General features: G+C 32.7%; 2 protein-coding genes across 2 annotated transcripts; both read right to left on the bottom strand.

Annotated features, from left to right (window-relative positions):
* Positions 1–1,006: 1,006 nt before the first annotated feature.
* LOC114301746 (uncharacterized) lies at positions 1,007–1,932 on the bottom strand. The gene has a single exon (XM_082872828.1). It carries the CDS (start codon positions 1,854–1,856, stop codon positions 1,242–1,244), a length of 615 nt encoding a protein of 204 aa, XP_082728954.1. The 5' UTR covers positions 1,857–1,932; the 3' UTR covers positions 1,007–1,241.
* Positions 1,933–11,531: 9,599 nt separating this feature from the next.
* Positions 11,532–12,259, bottom strand: LOC114279608 (uncharacterized). The gene has a single exon (XM_028221883.2). It carries the CDS (start codon positions 12,226–12,228, stop codon positions 11,725–11,727), a length of 504 nt encoding a protein of 167 aa, XP_028077684.2. The 5' UTR covers positions 12,229–12,259; the 3' UTR covers positions 11,532–11,724.
* Between the last annotated feature and the right edge of the window lie 4,015 nt (positions 12,260–16,274).

Below are 16,274 nucleotides of genomic sequence, written 5' to 3'. Positions count from 1 at the left end.
TCAAAACAACGTCGTTTTGGCAGTTTTGAGCCATTGTGGCCAAAAAAAGTGTGACCCTCTAGCATTATCGTTATATATTTACATTTATCATATGCTGCAATTAATTAAATTTAATAGCATTCAAGTACAGCTCATTATTATTATTAATATTTAATAAATTTTATGTATCATATTAAATGATAAATAAAATATAATAAAAAAATGATAAACACATTGAAAAAAAATATAGAAGTGTATCAATAAAAATGATTTAGATTCATTTTGATAACACAGTAATTTGGCCTAATTTGGGAACTTGAAGCTAATTTTTAAGTTTTAACCAATTTTGAATCACATCACCTCTCTAATTTTTTGTATATTTTTTTAAAAAAATCAAAAAAAACTTGCCAATTTTTAACCAATTTCTCAAAACAATCTTTTGTTTGTATACTTCTCTTTACGCATAGCATTTGTTTTTATTCTTTTTATACCAAAAATAAATTGTATGTAAGATTCTTTGGATCTAGCTAAGAGTGCAAACTCGAAATATGTGCGAAAACATGCTAGTTTCACAGAATGGATGAATTTTATTTTTTTTTGGGTCAAACAGAACAAAAAGATATTCTGTGGAGTCATCACAGCATCCGTAGACTCAGGCTCTGAGTGACTGGTTGCCAGCCTAACTTGACCCATCCACATAATGGATGAGTTTGCTTGTGTACTTTTCTTTGCAACGGTTTTTTTTAATAGATAATTGAGAATTAATCTTAGACAATCGTTCTTTCGCCCCAATAGCACAATTCAAAATGTGTGCGACCACCTGCTAATCTTACATATCGGGTGAAATAGGACATAAGAACTAATAAAACGTGAATGACTTACCTGATTCTCACTGTTGTTTGCACATAGCATTATTAAAATTAGTGTTTCTTTTTTTTTTTTTTTTTTTGATCTGTCAAAAAAAAAACATTATTAAAACTAGTGTTTGATGAAACAGGCAGAAAGATAATTCAATGGAGAGAAATTGAAACCAAAATATGAGTACTGTAGATGACACTTAGCAAATAAGTGCTCATTATCATTTACAAGCAAAGTAAGTACATGTCTATAACAAGAAGCACACTAAGAAAGATACAGAGAAGTAGCGCTCCCTACTAGCTGTAACAACAACTGATCAATATCACATATGATCAGCTAGCAACAGCTCTTATTTCCATCGATGGAACAACTACATATATATGATATATGCCCAACAAAGTCACTCAGTTGGAGCTGATAAGTGATGGAGGCTTGTGAAGAACACTTGGAGGCTTCTTCTCAGGAGTTGGTGGTTTCTTGTATGGAGTTGGAGGCATCATCTTCTTGGGTAGCTTGACTTCTGCTTCACCACTCTTCATTGGAGGGTGGCCTGGATAGTGACCATGAGTTGGTGGCTTCTCTCCCTTAGACGGCTTGTGTTCCATTGGTGGCTGCTCACCCATGGGTGGCTTGTGGTCCATTGGAAGCTTCTCACCCATGGGTGGCTTGTGCTCCATTGGTGGCTTCTCACCCATAGGAGGCTTCTCACCCATTGGTGGCTTCTCACCCATGGGTGGCTTATGCTCCATTGGTAGCTTCTCACCCATGGATGGCTTGTGCTCCGTTAGTGGCTTCTCACCCATAGAAGGCTTGTGCTCCATTGGAGGCTTCTCACCCATTGGTGGCTTCTCTCCCATGGGTGGCTTGTGTTCCATCGGTAGCTTCTCACCCATAGGAGGCTTGTGCTCCATTGGTGGCTTCTCTCCCATAGGTGGCTTGTGTTCCATTGGTGGCTTCTCACCCATGGGAGGCTTGTGCTCTATTGGTGGCTTCTCTCCCTTGGGTGGCTTGTGTTCCATTGGTGGCTTCTCACCTTTAGATGGTGGTTTGGGGAAGCCAGCGACAGAGGGAGTGGTGTGATAAAGACTCTGCTACTGCTGCTAAGCCTCAAGACCAAGCAGTTCAAGAAGCTCATCAATTCAAGAAGCTCAATCTGTTCAAGAAGCTTAACCTGCACTGTCCATTGCTGAATGTTGAGTCTGCACGTGTGTAATTAGTTAGTTTGTTAGAGATATTAACTCAAAAGCTGTTATATTGTTAGAACAGTTAACTGAAGTTGGTTAGGTAGTTATAAGTCTGGTTAAGCTGAGGTTAATATTGTATCACTTGTATAAAAGCATTGTTGTAGCTCCTACTTTAACAATAAGGAAAAATATCAAGATTGAATATCTTCTCAATTCTATTTATGGTATCAGAGCCTTTAGACTCTCACGAGCATCTGAAAAGTTCATCAATGGCTTCTACCATTGCTGTAGCTTCATCTTCTTCTTCCTCTGTCTCTGTAACATTACCTTCAAATCTGACTTTGTTAATCTCAAATCTCAGTGCATTTGTCACTACAAAACTTGATTCTTCAAATTACATAGTGTGGAAGAATCAGCTTCAAAACATTTTGAAGGCAACAAATCTTCTCGGTTATGTTGATGGATCTGAGGTGTGCCATTCATCCACTATGCTTGATTCACAGAATCTTGAAGTCTTGAATCCAGCTTATACTCTATGGAATACTATTGATGCACATCTGCTGAGCTGTATCACTGCTACACTATCTCCCTCCATTTTCACTTTTGTAATTCATTGTCAATCAAGTCATGAAGTCTGGAGTACTCTGGCCACAAGATTTACTTCTCTTTCAAGGTCTCATATACATCAGTTAAAGACCAAATTGGGTAAGATTACTAAGAAATGAGTAACAATAGAAGAATATTTGAATCAATTCAAAGTGATAGCTGATCAACTTGCTTTAGTGTCTTCACCTGTTGAGGATGAAGATCTTATTCTTTTGATTTTGAATGGTTTGCCTGATGAATATAATGCCTTGAAGATTACTGTGCGTGCTAGATCAGGTCCTATTTCTTTAGAGTAGCTGTGCTCTCTCCTTTGTTCTGAATCTATTTATGTAGAAGCTTCTCTTAAGCATGTGCAAGCTGCTAAAACTCCAGGATTTTTTGCTTACAACACCCACAGAGGTCATTTTTCTAACAGAGGAGGTCATAGAGGACATTATAAAGGCAGAGTTACTTTCAGAGGCAGAGATTGAGGCAGGTTTCGAGGAGGTCAGAGAGGTAACTTCAGCACTTTTCAGAGGGACAGACAAGGCTATAATAACTACAACAACAATAGCTACAACAGCAACAGCTATGCTCCTGCAAGCAATTCATCTACTTCCTCAGTGATCTGTCAAATCTGTGGCAAATCTAATCACACTGCCATAGACTGTTAGCATAGGTTGGATACAGCTTTTCAGAATGATCACTCTACTGGTTCTCAGATCTCACACAATTCAAATCCCTCTAAAGCATATATAGCATCTGCTCCATCCTCTAACACAGATGTCAATTGATTTTTAGACTTTGAAGCTACTAATCATGTGACTAATGATCTTAATCATCTCTCCTTCTACCAACCTTATCAAGGACAGAAACAAGTAGCCATTGGTGATGGATCCACTCTTCCTATTGCTCATATTGGTAAAGGTCTTCTTCTTACACCTTCATTTCCCTTTCATTTTACCAAAATGCTTCATGTTCCTACTCTTTCTTCTAATTTGCTTTCAGTTCATCAACTGACTAAAGATAACCATTATACTGTTACCTTTGATGAACATTCATTTTTCGTTCAGGACAAGGATACACAGCAGATCCTGTATAAAGGCCTCTATTCTCAAGGACTTTACCCTCTCATCTCATCTCCACCTGGTGTTGTGTCATCCTTTTCATCTACTGTTGTGTCTTCATCTTATACTGCTGATTCTTCTTCTCATGTCTGCCTATCTTGTTCTCCTGCTGCTATATCTCCTACCACTACATCCAGTTGGCATTTTCTACTTGGACATCCTTCTTCCAAGAAGTTGCATCACATCTTAACTCATCACAACTTAGTTCCTAAGTCTTCTGTTTTAGGAAATAAAGGCTCTCCACTTTGTGAACATTGTTGTGTTTCAAAGAGCCATAGGTTGCCTTTTTCTTTGTCTAATGCTACTGTAAATAAACCTTTAGCCCTTATTCATTCTGATATATGGGGCTCTTTTCCAGCTTCTGTTTCCAGTTTTAAATACTATGTTCTCTTCATTGATGATTTTAGCAAATTTACTTGGTTTTTTCCTCTTCATTATAAAAGTGAAGTGTTTGCTAAGTTTCTTGAATTCAAAGCTTTTGTTGAAACTCAGTTTGTCACTAAACTTCAGATTTTAAGGAGTGATAATGGAGGTGAATATCTCAGTAATGTTTTTCAAGATTTTCTTAAACAAAAAGGGATTGAACATCAATTGTCTTGTCCTCACACTCCCTCACAAAATGGTGTTGCTGAGAGAAAGCATAGGCATCTCATAGAAACCACTATTACTCTCATGCATTACTCTTCTTTGCCTTTGGTTTATTGGCTTGATGCTCTTGCTACAGCTGTTTTTCTTGTTAATAGGCATGCTACTCTTAAGTTGAATAATCTCACTCCTTATGAAGTTTTATTCAAACAAAAGCCTGATTACCAGCTGTTGAGGACTTTTGGTTGTAGATGTTATCCTTGGCTTAAGCCTTATACATCACATAAACTTCAAACCAAGTCTATTCCTTGTGTGTTTATTGGTTATCAACCTTCTATCAAAGGATATAGATGTCTTGACCCTAAAATTGGGAGAGTGTATATTTCCAGACATGTTGTCTTTGATGAATTATCCTTTCCTTTTCAGTCATCATCTCAGCCTACTTCTTCAGTCTCTCCTTCTCTGAGTGATTTCTTTTGGCATGTTTCTCCAGACCAACAGTTTGCTTCACTGTCGTCTAAAGTTCATTCTTCTCCTGCTCCAGCATTTCCTAACACCTCTACTTTACCTTCACCTTCTTCTGCTCCTATATCTGTTTTTCAACAACAGCAAATTCCTTGTTCTGTCTCTCAGTAGTTATCTGATCTGCAGTCACCTGCACTGCCTCATTCCCCACCTGTTTCTGTTTAGCAAAAGTCATTTGTTCTGCCTCTGCTTAATTCTGTTTCACCTCCATCTAACTCATCCATTCTTCCTTCTACATCTCAAATTCCTATCTCTTTTATAGTTATTGATCTTCCTTGTCTTCCCACTAATCCTCATCCTATGCTTACAAGATCTAAAGCTAAAAATCTTACTTGTTTCACTGTTGCCTCTCCTCCTACCTCTGCTGCTGATGTTGAACCTCAAACTTACCAAGAGGATGCTGCTTCACCTGCTTGGCAACATGCTATGTTAGATGAGTATACAGCTCTCCAAAGACAAGGCACTTGGTCCTTGGTGCCTCTTCCTCCTGGTAAACAAGCTATATGGTGCAAATGGGTTTACAGAATTAAGAAAAATTCAGATGGCACCATAGCCAGACACAAGGCTCAATTAGTAGCCAAAGGTTTTCTTCAAACAGAGGGTGTGGACTATTTTGAAACCTTTAGCCCTGTGGCCAAGCAGCCCACTATCAGAGTTCTTCTCTGTCTTGCTCTTCATTATAACTGGTCCATTAAACAACTTGATATTTCAAATGCCTTCTTACATGGTGTTCTAGAGGAAGAGGTGTACATGACTCAACCACAAGGTTTCATTCATTCCACTCAACCTTCTCTTGTCTGCAAGTTACATAAAGCTCTCTATGGTTTAAAAGAAGCTCCTAGAGCTTGGTTTTCTACATTTTCTACCTTTCTTCTTTCTCAAAATTTTGTTACCAGTCACTGTGATTCTTCATTGTTTGTTCACAAGACCTCTACTTCCATCACTATTCTTCTCATCTATGTAGATGATATTCTCCTCACAGGTAGTGATCCTCATTACATTGATACTCTCATTCAGCAAATGAATAATACATTCTCCATAAAGGAACTTGGTTTTGTTAATTACTTTCTAGGCATTTCTGTCATCCAATCTTCCTCAGGTTATGTTCTTTCTCAATCCAAATATGCCTCAGACATTTTGGCCAAGGCTGGCATGCAAAATTGCAAACCTTATTCCTCTCCTATGGCTGCTAAATGCTCCACTTTTTCTCCTGGAGATGTCCTACCTTTTTCTCAACCTTCTCTTTATCGAAGCTTGGTAGGTGCTCTTCAATATCTTACTATCACTCGACCAGATTTGGCTTTTGCAGTCAACACTGCTTGTCAATTCATGCAATCTCCCTTAAATTGTCACTTTGCTGCTGTGAAACGATTGCTCAGATATGTGAAAGGTACTTTGACTCATGGACTGCATTTCTCTCGTGGTCCTCTTCTTCTTAATGCCTATTCTGATTCAGATTAGGCTGGTAGTACTCTTGACAGAAGATCTACAACTGGATACTGTATTTACCTTGGTCCCAATCTCATTTCTTGGACTGCTAAAAAGTAGTCTACTGTGTCCAGATCTTCCTCAGAAGCTGAATACAGAGCTTTAGCTCAAACTTCAGCCGAACTCTATTAGCTTGGTATGCTTCTCAATAAGCTTCATGTTTCTGCCCCTGCTCCTACTCTATGGTGTGATAACCTTTCTGCCATTGCTATGGCTCATAATCCTATTTTTCACGCCCGTACAAAGCATATTGAGGTGGACTATTATTTTGTTCGCGAAAAGGTTGCTGCCAAGTCTCTTCACATTGCATATATTCCTACTTCTGATCAAATCGCTGATATCTTTACTAAACCTCTCTCAGTGGCTCGCTTCCAATACCTTCAAAGCAAACTCTTAGTCCTTCCCAATCCTATGAGTTTGAAGGGGGACTGATAAAGACTCTGCTGGTGCTGCTAAGCCTTAAGACCAAGCAGTTCAAGAAGCTCAATCTGTTCAAGAAGCTCAACATGCACTGTCCATTGCTGAATAATGAGTCTGCACGTGTGTAATTAGTTAGTTTGTTAGAGATATTAAATCAAAAGCTGTCATATTGTTAGAACAGTTAACTGAAGTTGGTTAGGTAATTATAAGTCTGGTTAAGCTGAGGTTAATATTGTGTCACTTGTATAAAAGCATTGTTATAGCTCCTACTTTACCAATAAGAACAAATATCAAGATTGAATATCTTCTCAATTCTCTTTATGGTGGTGGTGAGAACCACCACCACACAAAGGAACAAGACCAGCAAGTGTGTGGGGGACATATTTCCTTTGCTTTGGGCACTCTGGATTTTTTGGTGATGCAAAACTAGGCCATTTGGGTGGCCTTTTATAAGGGTTTGGAGCCATTGTCGGCAGGACACGTGTCATTACTTTGTGAATTTTCCCTTGGTATGTGGTCTGTAGTAATTGTAGCACACTACTGTGAGTGTCAAATTGATATTGTGATGGTTAGTAGAAAATCTCTAATGAGAAATTTGTCTAGTATATTGCCTTTAAATGTGATGAGCACCTCTGGGACCCTCTAAGCTGATAAGTTTGACAAATCTACCTACAAATAAAAGCAATGTTCGTCCAAATATGATCAATAAAAAGTTAGGTAGTCTGGAAGAGATTGTGATACTTTGTAATAATTTTTTTTTTATATTTAAAATAATAATAAAAAATTATTTTGATCATTTCACAATTCTTAAATGTTATAATGGAGATTTTTTATTACAATCATAATATGAAAGATCCCATCAGTTCATTTGGAGGATGCTTCAAAAAATAATAGTACTATTATAATTTTAAAAAATTTATCTCAAAACATTAATATGCAATCCAGGTACATTTTATACTTTAAATACCAATTTAATCTCTCTCACACATGCCCATTGATACACTAGTAATTTTGAAAACATAAAATATATAGTGTATATCAATAATACTAGAATAACTATATTTTATTTATTATCTAATTTGGTACACCACACCATTAAGGTAAAAAGGCTCTACATAAATCTCATTAATATTTAACCACTGTGAGTATGTCATATCAAGTGATACAAAAATATGATAACAATAGAATTATTGGATGTATGTTAAAATATAATATAATGATTACACTTAGAATTTATAGTATTTTATCATATTTTATTAAGATAAATTACAATTCACTCTTTAAAACACTACAGGAAAACACTACAGGTCTCTATTATGACCCAAAAGATTTTTTGCTGGATTTGAAAAGGTTTTACACTTGAGCATCTTTGTTACCTGGTAAGTAGTAGATTGTGTTGATGTCACCTTTCGCATATAATTTTGATGTAATTTTTATTCCCTGCAGCATTCTATTTTCTAAATCTGATCTGCGCAAGGCCTCTGAATCATTGAAGAGAGTTGCAGCAGCAGTTTTGGCAGCTCATGACTGAATTGAAGAGTGCATATCAGATCTCATTTTATTTTTTCAATGATCTTTTAGACATTTCTTTGACTGCATCAACAGAAAAACTCAGAAATTTTTGTTTGTTGGTAGATGCTTTCATACTACTTGTATGTCTAATTCGTTTGAATTGCATCATTTGTGCCGATCTGTTTTGTAATAACTTTCAACTTACCACTAGGCACTAGTTTAACTTTATTTCATCTTGGAATTGAAATATTTTTGCATATTGAAAAGCATGAATTGATTCAGTATTATGTTTACAAAAATTTAGTCAATATTATTGAATATTTTTCATTTTTATTAGAGGTATTTTTTTTTAGTTAAATATCACAGAATTAGCACAATTTAAAAAATAAAAATAAAAAATGGTGAATTACACTAACGGTCCCTATAGTTTGGCTCTTGTGTCATTTTGATCCCTGACTTTTCAATTGTGACACATTTGACCTTGAATTTTGAATCTTGTTCCAAATAAGGACAATTGAACATATTATTGGATTTTTCAAGGGCAAAATCATCAAATAAAATATAAATTAATTTGACAAAAATAAATATCAAAAATTATTTTTGAATTTTTAAAAATTATTTCTACCTACTAAAGATAAAATTATATAAAATTGATAAATCTTTTAGGCATTTTTTTTTTTACCAAATTAATTTTTATTATGTATTTGGATGACGATCATGTAAAATTAATTTTTAAAAATTAATCATGCAATTTTTATTAATTTTTATCAATTTTACATAATTTTATTTTTGGTGGGCAAAAATAATTTTAAAATATTTTTTAAAAAAAAAATTGACATTTATTTTTGTCAAATTAGTTTATATTTTATCAAATTAATTTGCCTTTGAAATTAAGCAACGGTATGTTCAATTGTCCTTATTTGGAACAAGATTCAAAATTCATAGCCAAAAGTATCACAATTGAAAAATCATGGACTAAAGTGACACAATCTCCAAACTATAGCGACTGTTAGTTTAATTTTCCCAATAAAAAATGAAGCTATAACGGCATTTTTAAACGCCAATATAGAATAATGCCAACGGTTATATTTTTAAAATAGAAAAGATCTATCACGATGTTTTTAAAACGTCGTTAAATGTGGCGTGATGTCACTATACTAATATAGCAATGCTTTTAAAGCGTCATAAAGTTACAGCGACGGCCGCATTTTCAGCGTTTGGCACTAAACATCACAAAAACAATTAGCGGCATTTTTAATAGCTATAGTGACATTTTGTAAATGCCACTAAAAGCGTAATTTGTAGCAATGAAATTTGTTTAAAACACAGATTATCCTCCAATAGTTCTAAAAATTACAAATGTCCTCTTTTGTCATAATTTTTTATTTAACAAAAAAAAATATTTTGCTATATAACAATATAATTACCTTGGTTGTTAATTAAAATATATTCCTGACGTTATTAAAAATTATTAATTAATTTGATAATTTAATAATATAATGGATCATTTGTTATGCAATTATTAAAAATTTAAAAAGACATGATATAATTTTAAAAATTATATAAAATAATCTGTATTTAAAAAAAAAATAATAAAGAGTGTATCATACGATGCATCACATTTATAATCGTTAATACAATCAGTCGCCGGTTAATATCAATAGCATCTAATAATTGTGAGTCTTTCACATATGATAAGTGTGGACATGTTGCATTTGTCATGCACAACTTTTTATAGATAAAGTAAAGTAATTTTTTTCGTTTTTTTTTTTTCCACGCAGCAGTAAAGTAAAATCAGACTTTATTAGTTAACTTTAATCTCAATATAAAATGTCATCAAGGTTGAAAAAAGTTATAAATTTGGTCATGCACCACCAAGAATCGCACTAAAAAATATGTGTATTGGGACATATCACATCTAACGTGTCATATAATATAATACCAAGTATATATACGTTAGAAAATATATATGAATTTAACCATAATTTTGATGGACATTAATTATAATGTCAGAAAATTTTGTTCATTCTTTATAAGCACTGACACATTGAAATTTGTTTCTTAAGAAAGTCTAGACACTCAAAAAAATTACTCTAATTTTTAGATCTATGATATAGGATTAAACTTTTTTATGTTGGATCATAGAAAAAATCATAGCCCTTCGTTACAAATTTTGAATTTTTTTGTTTTGAGAGTTTGGAATTACCGTTGTTTCTTGGTTTCTCACTGACATTGGCAATGCATGTGCTTGACTGGTACTACCCTAGTTTACGTAGCACTATATATGATAATATAGATAAAGTAAAGTAATTTTTTTTTTTTTTTTTCCGCGCAGCAGTAAAGTAAAATCAGACTTTATTAGTTAACTTTAATCTCAATATAAAATGTTATTAAGGTTGAGAAAAGTTATAAATTTGGTCATGAACCATCAAAAATCCCACTAAAAAATATGTGTACCGGATACACATCACATCTAACGTGTCATATAATATAATACAAGGTATGTATATGCTAGAAAATATATCTAAATTTAACTGTAATTTTGTTGGAGGTTTAATTACAATGCGAGAAAATTTTGTTCACTCTTTATGAATACTGACACACTGCAATTTGTTTCTTAAGAAAGTCTAAACACTCAAAAAAATTACTCCAATTTTTAGATCTATGATTTAGAATTAAACTTTTTTATGTTGGATCATAGAAAAAATCTTAGCCCTTCACTACAAATTTTGAATTTTTTTGTTTTGAGAGTTTGGAATTACTGTTGTTTCTTGGTTTCTCACTGACATTGGCAATGCATGTGCTTGATTGGTACTACACTAGTTTAGGTAGCACCATATATGATAATAACCCCCCAATATTATAAAGTATGTGTGTGGTATAAATTTAAAACTTGTAAGATCTGTATTACATTTACAACGAATGTAAATCATTGATTTTTTTCTCTTTATAAATAATTTTCTTCATAATTTTTCTAAGTATGTAGTACTATTATTATCCAAATATTTATTGGAAAATCCTGGTGTGAAGATCCTTCATTTTTTGCCTCATTCCGCCTCTCCTCTGTTTCACTGCTTTCAAATATTTCTTGACCCCGTGTTCAAAAAAATATATACATATATTATTGACCCTGCCGTGTTTTCTCTGTTTTCACTGCTTCCAACTCATTTCTTGACCTGGCAAAATATTACCCTTACAAAGAAATAATGTGGTAATAGTATTTTCAATTCTCCATGCAGCTAAGAACATTCACATATATGGTAGGCACTCTTAAATGAAATTCTCAAGAGACATTATTAGTAGCATATATCATACTAATTGTTCTGCTTAAGTAGCATTAATAATAAGATGTTACATGCATGCCCATTAGCTAGTAGCAGTGACAAACAACATAGGATAATCAAACCAGTGCTACGCAACTGGTTTCTTTTATTTTACTTAATTTACATAGTTTAAGTCTCTCAGTTGGAAGTTGTTGGTGGAGGCTTCTTCTTGGGAGGAGGCTTGTGAGCATCTTCAATGCTGTACGCGGTTGGTGGCTTGTGTTTTGGTGGTGGTTTTGGTCCCTTTGGGGGCTTTTTGCCATCTTCTACTTCAAATTCTTCAGGGGTTGGTGGCTTGTGTTTTGGTGGAGGTTTTGGGCCCTTTGGAGGTTTCTCTCCATCTTCTACTTCAAATTCTTCAGGGGTTGGTGGTTTGTGTTTTGGTGGTGGTTTTGGCCCTTTGGGAGGTTTTTTGCCATCTTCTACTTCAATATCTAGTGGGGTTGGTGGTTTGTGTTTTGGTGGTGGTTTTGGTCCCTTTGGTGGTTTTTTACCATCTTCTACTTCTGCGGTGGGTGGTTTGTGGCCGGGATTACCTGGTGGTTTGTGTTCATGTTCTGGTGGTTTGTGGTGGTCGGCAAGTGAGGTAGTGGTGAGAACCACCACTGCAAGGAACAACAGTAGCAAGCATTTGGTAGACATTTTTTGGGCTCGACGTGTGATGGTGTAAAACTACTAGAAATGTGTGGCCTTTTATAATGTGTCTGGCCAGTATTGGCTTGACACGTGTAAATATATTTTGGTTTTTTTTCTTCTAATGTTTTGCTAGGCTGCGGAAAGTTGAAACTCTCCAAGTATGAATTTTGTCTATACAAATTATGAAAAATGATATACAAAATTTATTTTTTAAACTTATTTTTTAGGGAGGAGGCTTTTTTTACAGTTGAATAATTCAACTAGACAGTGATGTTGACTCCCTGCAGGCCCAATACAAGATCCATTTGGAAAATCACAACTGTTCATATTGCAATATCTTTCAAGTGCATCATTTATATAAAAAATTATAATGATCGGATAATTGCGACTATATGATCAGGTCATATTTATCTTGGAAAGAAACAGATAAGAAATATATATATATAGTTTTTAGAATAGATCTTTAAGATAAATGTGACCCGATTATTTAGTTGCGATTATTCGATCAACGTAATTTTTTACATGAATGATGTTCTCAAAAGACATTATGAGATTAGCAGTCTGGATCATCGAGATGAGTTCTGTGATGGATCCACGGCCGGCCGACAACACCGTCCAGTTGAATTCAACTGGAAAGAAGCCTCGTCCATTTTCTAGACTTAATAATGTGTAAATTATATGATTTGATTGATGATTAAAAACAATAATCAGCTTATTTGGTTTTGATTTTCAGAAAATAGTTTTGAAAAAATTTTACTTTCTTATTTTCTGTACTTTAATGTTTTCAATGAATTTTTTTAATATTTTGATCAATTTTTTTAATATTTAGACACACTTAACATAAATACACATAAAAAGTATAATATTTGTAAAAAAATTATTTAAAAAATACACTAAATACCAAAAAATATTTTTAAAAAGTACGAAAATTCAATATATTTTTCATATTCTTGTGTATTTATTAATTTTTTAATACAACTAAGTAAGATGCATCTAAAAAAGTTTTTTAAAAAAAATTACTTAAAATTTAAAAAATATCCACTAAAAATAAAAAAATACGAAAAACAAAAAGTTTAATTTTCTAGAATAATTAAAGCCAAACACCTTAAATATTATTTCGGATATTCTAATTAATTATTACGTCATTAAACTTAAAAAATGAGTCTAATTTTTGTAAATTATTTTTCTTTCTCTATCACATGGGTAACGGATAAAGAAGTGGACAACTGGCTAAGGCCGGAGGCGAGCTTACGGTGAGAAAAAAAATTCAATCAATTACACTATAGTCGGATTTAAATTTTAGTTGAATTTTTATTGTTTAATTTTGTATAATTTGGTTCTTATACTTTAATTTCAATTTTAATTGAATCATTTTATTTAAATTTGGTGTTAAAAATAATGATTTTGTTGCATGTGTTTGTGCACTTAAAAAAAATTATTGATAATTTTGACAGAATAATCAAATTAAAATTAAATTTAAATTTAAATTGTAGAGACTAAACTATTTATAAATTAAATTTAGATTTAAATTGTAGTGACTAAACTATTTAAATTGAAAACTAAAGTAAAATTTATGTAGGCTAGATTTATTTTGAATATGATATATATATCATGCTAAGTTTAAATTTATAATCACACTTTATATTAATTTTAAATTTAAAATCACACTTTATTATCTACTTTAGCTTTTAATGTTGAAATGGGGCTGGTAGTTGAGGCTTGAAGACTTCAATTTGGTCTTTTCTAGTCTCTTGCAATGATTTTGATTCTCCACTTATATGAAATCCATCCAGGTGTTTTACGTAGCTCGTGCTTACACTTCCTTTTTCCTATCGGATAATACCGAGAATCTATTTAAATATCTATTTGGTTAGGCAAGGGAGTCTAATCTTAATTTTTAGGGCAAAACTCATCATCCGAATAGTAGTGACATTTTTAAAATTTTAATCCACTTTTATAGGTATTTTTTTAAATTGATAAAATCAACTTTTATCCTGCCATTTTGTATTAATTAATTTTTAAAATAATTATTCTGTTCTAAAACATTACTAAGGCATTGTTTGGGAAGTGAGCTTGGGGTTGAAATAGTCACAAAAAACAAAATAGACTTTTTAGCTCCAATAAGACAAAAAAATCACATCCAATCCATAATCATTACATTCTTTCTCTCTCAAAAAATTCAAAAAAGTCAAAAGTCTTTCTCAAACCAGGCTTTTTAGCCCAAGCTAAAATAGTCAAAAAAATTAAAAAGTCAACCCACTTCCCAAACAAAACCTAAAATTGTTTTCAATGCATTATAACGTATTATTTATACCTGACACATATCAAGACATTATTACAAGAAATGGTAGAAAAAAATTAAACCATATATATAGATTTATGAAATATCTACATGGAGCATGATGAAGTAGATTTGAATTTTATCATTTCAAACCAATAAATTCCAACGGAGTGACCTGTTATTTCAAAATTTCCACTACCATATTATTCTGATTTAACATTCTCTATTAAATTTTTTTTTTTTTTGGAAAGAGTAACATTTGCCTTTCAACATAATCTTTCTCAAATAAAACATGAAACATATCTCTTTTGAAAGACGTTTTGAATGAACATGTGTCGGGTAGTATGTAGTTGTTACATTGCATACGCCCACAATGGCGTTTCTCCATTTCCCACCATGGATGGTGACCTCCAAAGCCACTCTGTACATAAGAGTTTCAAAATGTGATTACATATTATCCTTTCAATAATTGCAAGTAGAGAAACTACTAGGCACTAGTACTAATATACGGCTGAGGCTGGGCCACTCATATAATGTACCCATAGCAATTTCAATTCCAGGTTCATGACTTAAAAAGAGTTTTTTTTTTTTTTTTTTTTTTTTGGTCTCAATATGTAGGAGATTAATTGAAAATACAAAAAAAAATATTACATTAAACTGGATAATTAGCTGTAAACAACACAAAGGATATTGAATTACTTTGTATAGGAGTTAAACCCATAACCAGGTTAAAATAAAGGAAAATTTTGAAATCAATTGAGGAGTTGAAATTAGTGATCAGTCTCGCCTAATGGTCCCTTAGGAATTAGTTGAGGTGTGCGCAAACTGGCCTGAATATCCTAAGTTATCAAAATAAATAAATAAATAAAAATGTGAGACTTTACCCATTCCTAAACCATGCATATTATTCAAAAAATAAAAAATAAAAAATAAAAAATATTAGATGTACAGAATTTGAATACAAAAAACGTAGGAAAAGTGCACTTGTGATTAATGTTCATAAGGCTCCGTTTGTTTTCAGAGGTAGAATGGATGTTAGTGAGGGGATTAAGAAAAATTGTGTTGGTTTAATAACCAATGGAGTAGTAATAGTTTATATTTGTTTTGAGAGATGAGAATGAGATTAACCATGTAAAATTTCACAAATACCCTTTTTGCATATTATCAAATTTGGACTTATACCAAGTAAAGAATAAATAAATTTTTACTCAATATTATTATTCTTTTCTTTTTCTTTTTCTTTTTTAATATTAAAGAATCTAATTATTAAAAAATTTATTTATTCAATTTTTTTTTTTTTTAATATTAGTGAGTCCAATAGCAAAGCAGATTTCCCACCCAAATAGTAGATTTGCATCCCATTTGATACCTCATTTGATAGAAATTATAATATCCAACTTCCACAGTGCAATACAGGGCAAGTGCAACATATTTCTAATCCCCCACAATGGTCACATACTAATGTTGTTTTCATAACAAATTTCACTAATTCTTTCACTCATAAGTATGCCATTTAAATTTCTCTTATCAATCCAAAAAAAAAAAAATTGCTCTTCTTATATTATTTTAGAGTGCATCATTTTAAATTGTAAAATTTTGTTTTTGTATTATATATGTGTAAAAAAAAATTAGTGAGATTTGTTAATTTATTAACAAAAAAAATTCTTATCAATTATGAGGCGAACTAACAAAAATAAATACACCTTTAACAAAAATTCTTATAAATGTAATCCTACTGAGATTATGCATTTTTGTAGCACTGTTTGCACCT

This window comes from Camellia sinensis, chromosome 6 (genome assembly GCF_055761805.1).
Source record: "Camellia sinensis isolate YWXY chromosome 6, ASM5576180v1, whole genome shotgun sequence".
Lineage (NCBI taxonomy): Eukaryota > Viridiplantae > Streptophyta > Magnoliopsida > Ericales > Theaceae > Camellia > Camellia sinensis.
Note: the sequence above shows the minus strand (reverse complement) of the source record. Positions and strands in the feature narration are given on the sequence as shown.

Bases quoted from the DNA above. Each gene is read 5' to 3' on its own strand.
- LOC114301746 (XM_082872828.1), bottom strand. From the start codon at position 1,856: ATGGAACACAAGCCACCCAAGGGAGAGAAGCCACCAATAGAGCACAAG.
- LOC114279608 (XM_028221883.2), bottom strand. From the start codon at position 12,228: ATGTCTACCAAATGCTTGCTACTGTTGTTCCTTGCAGTGGTGGTTCTC.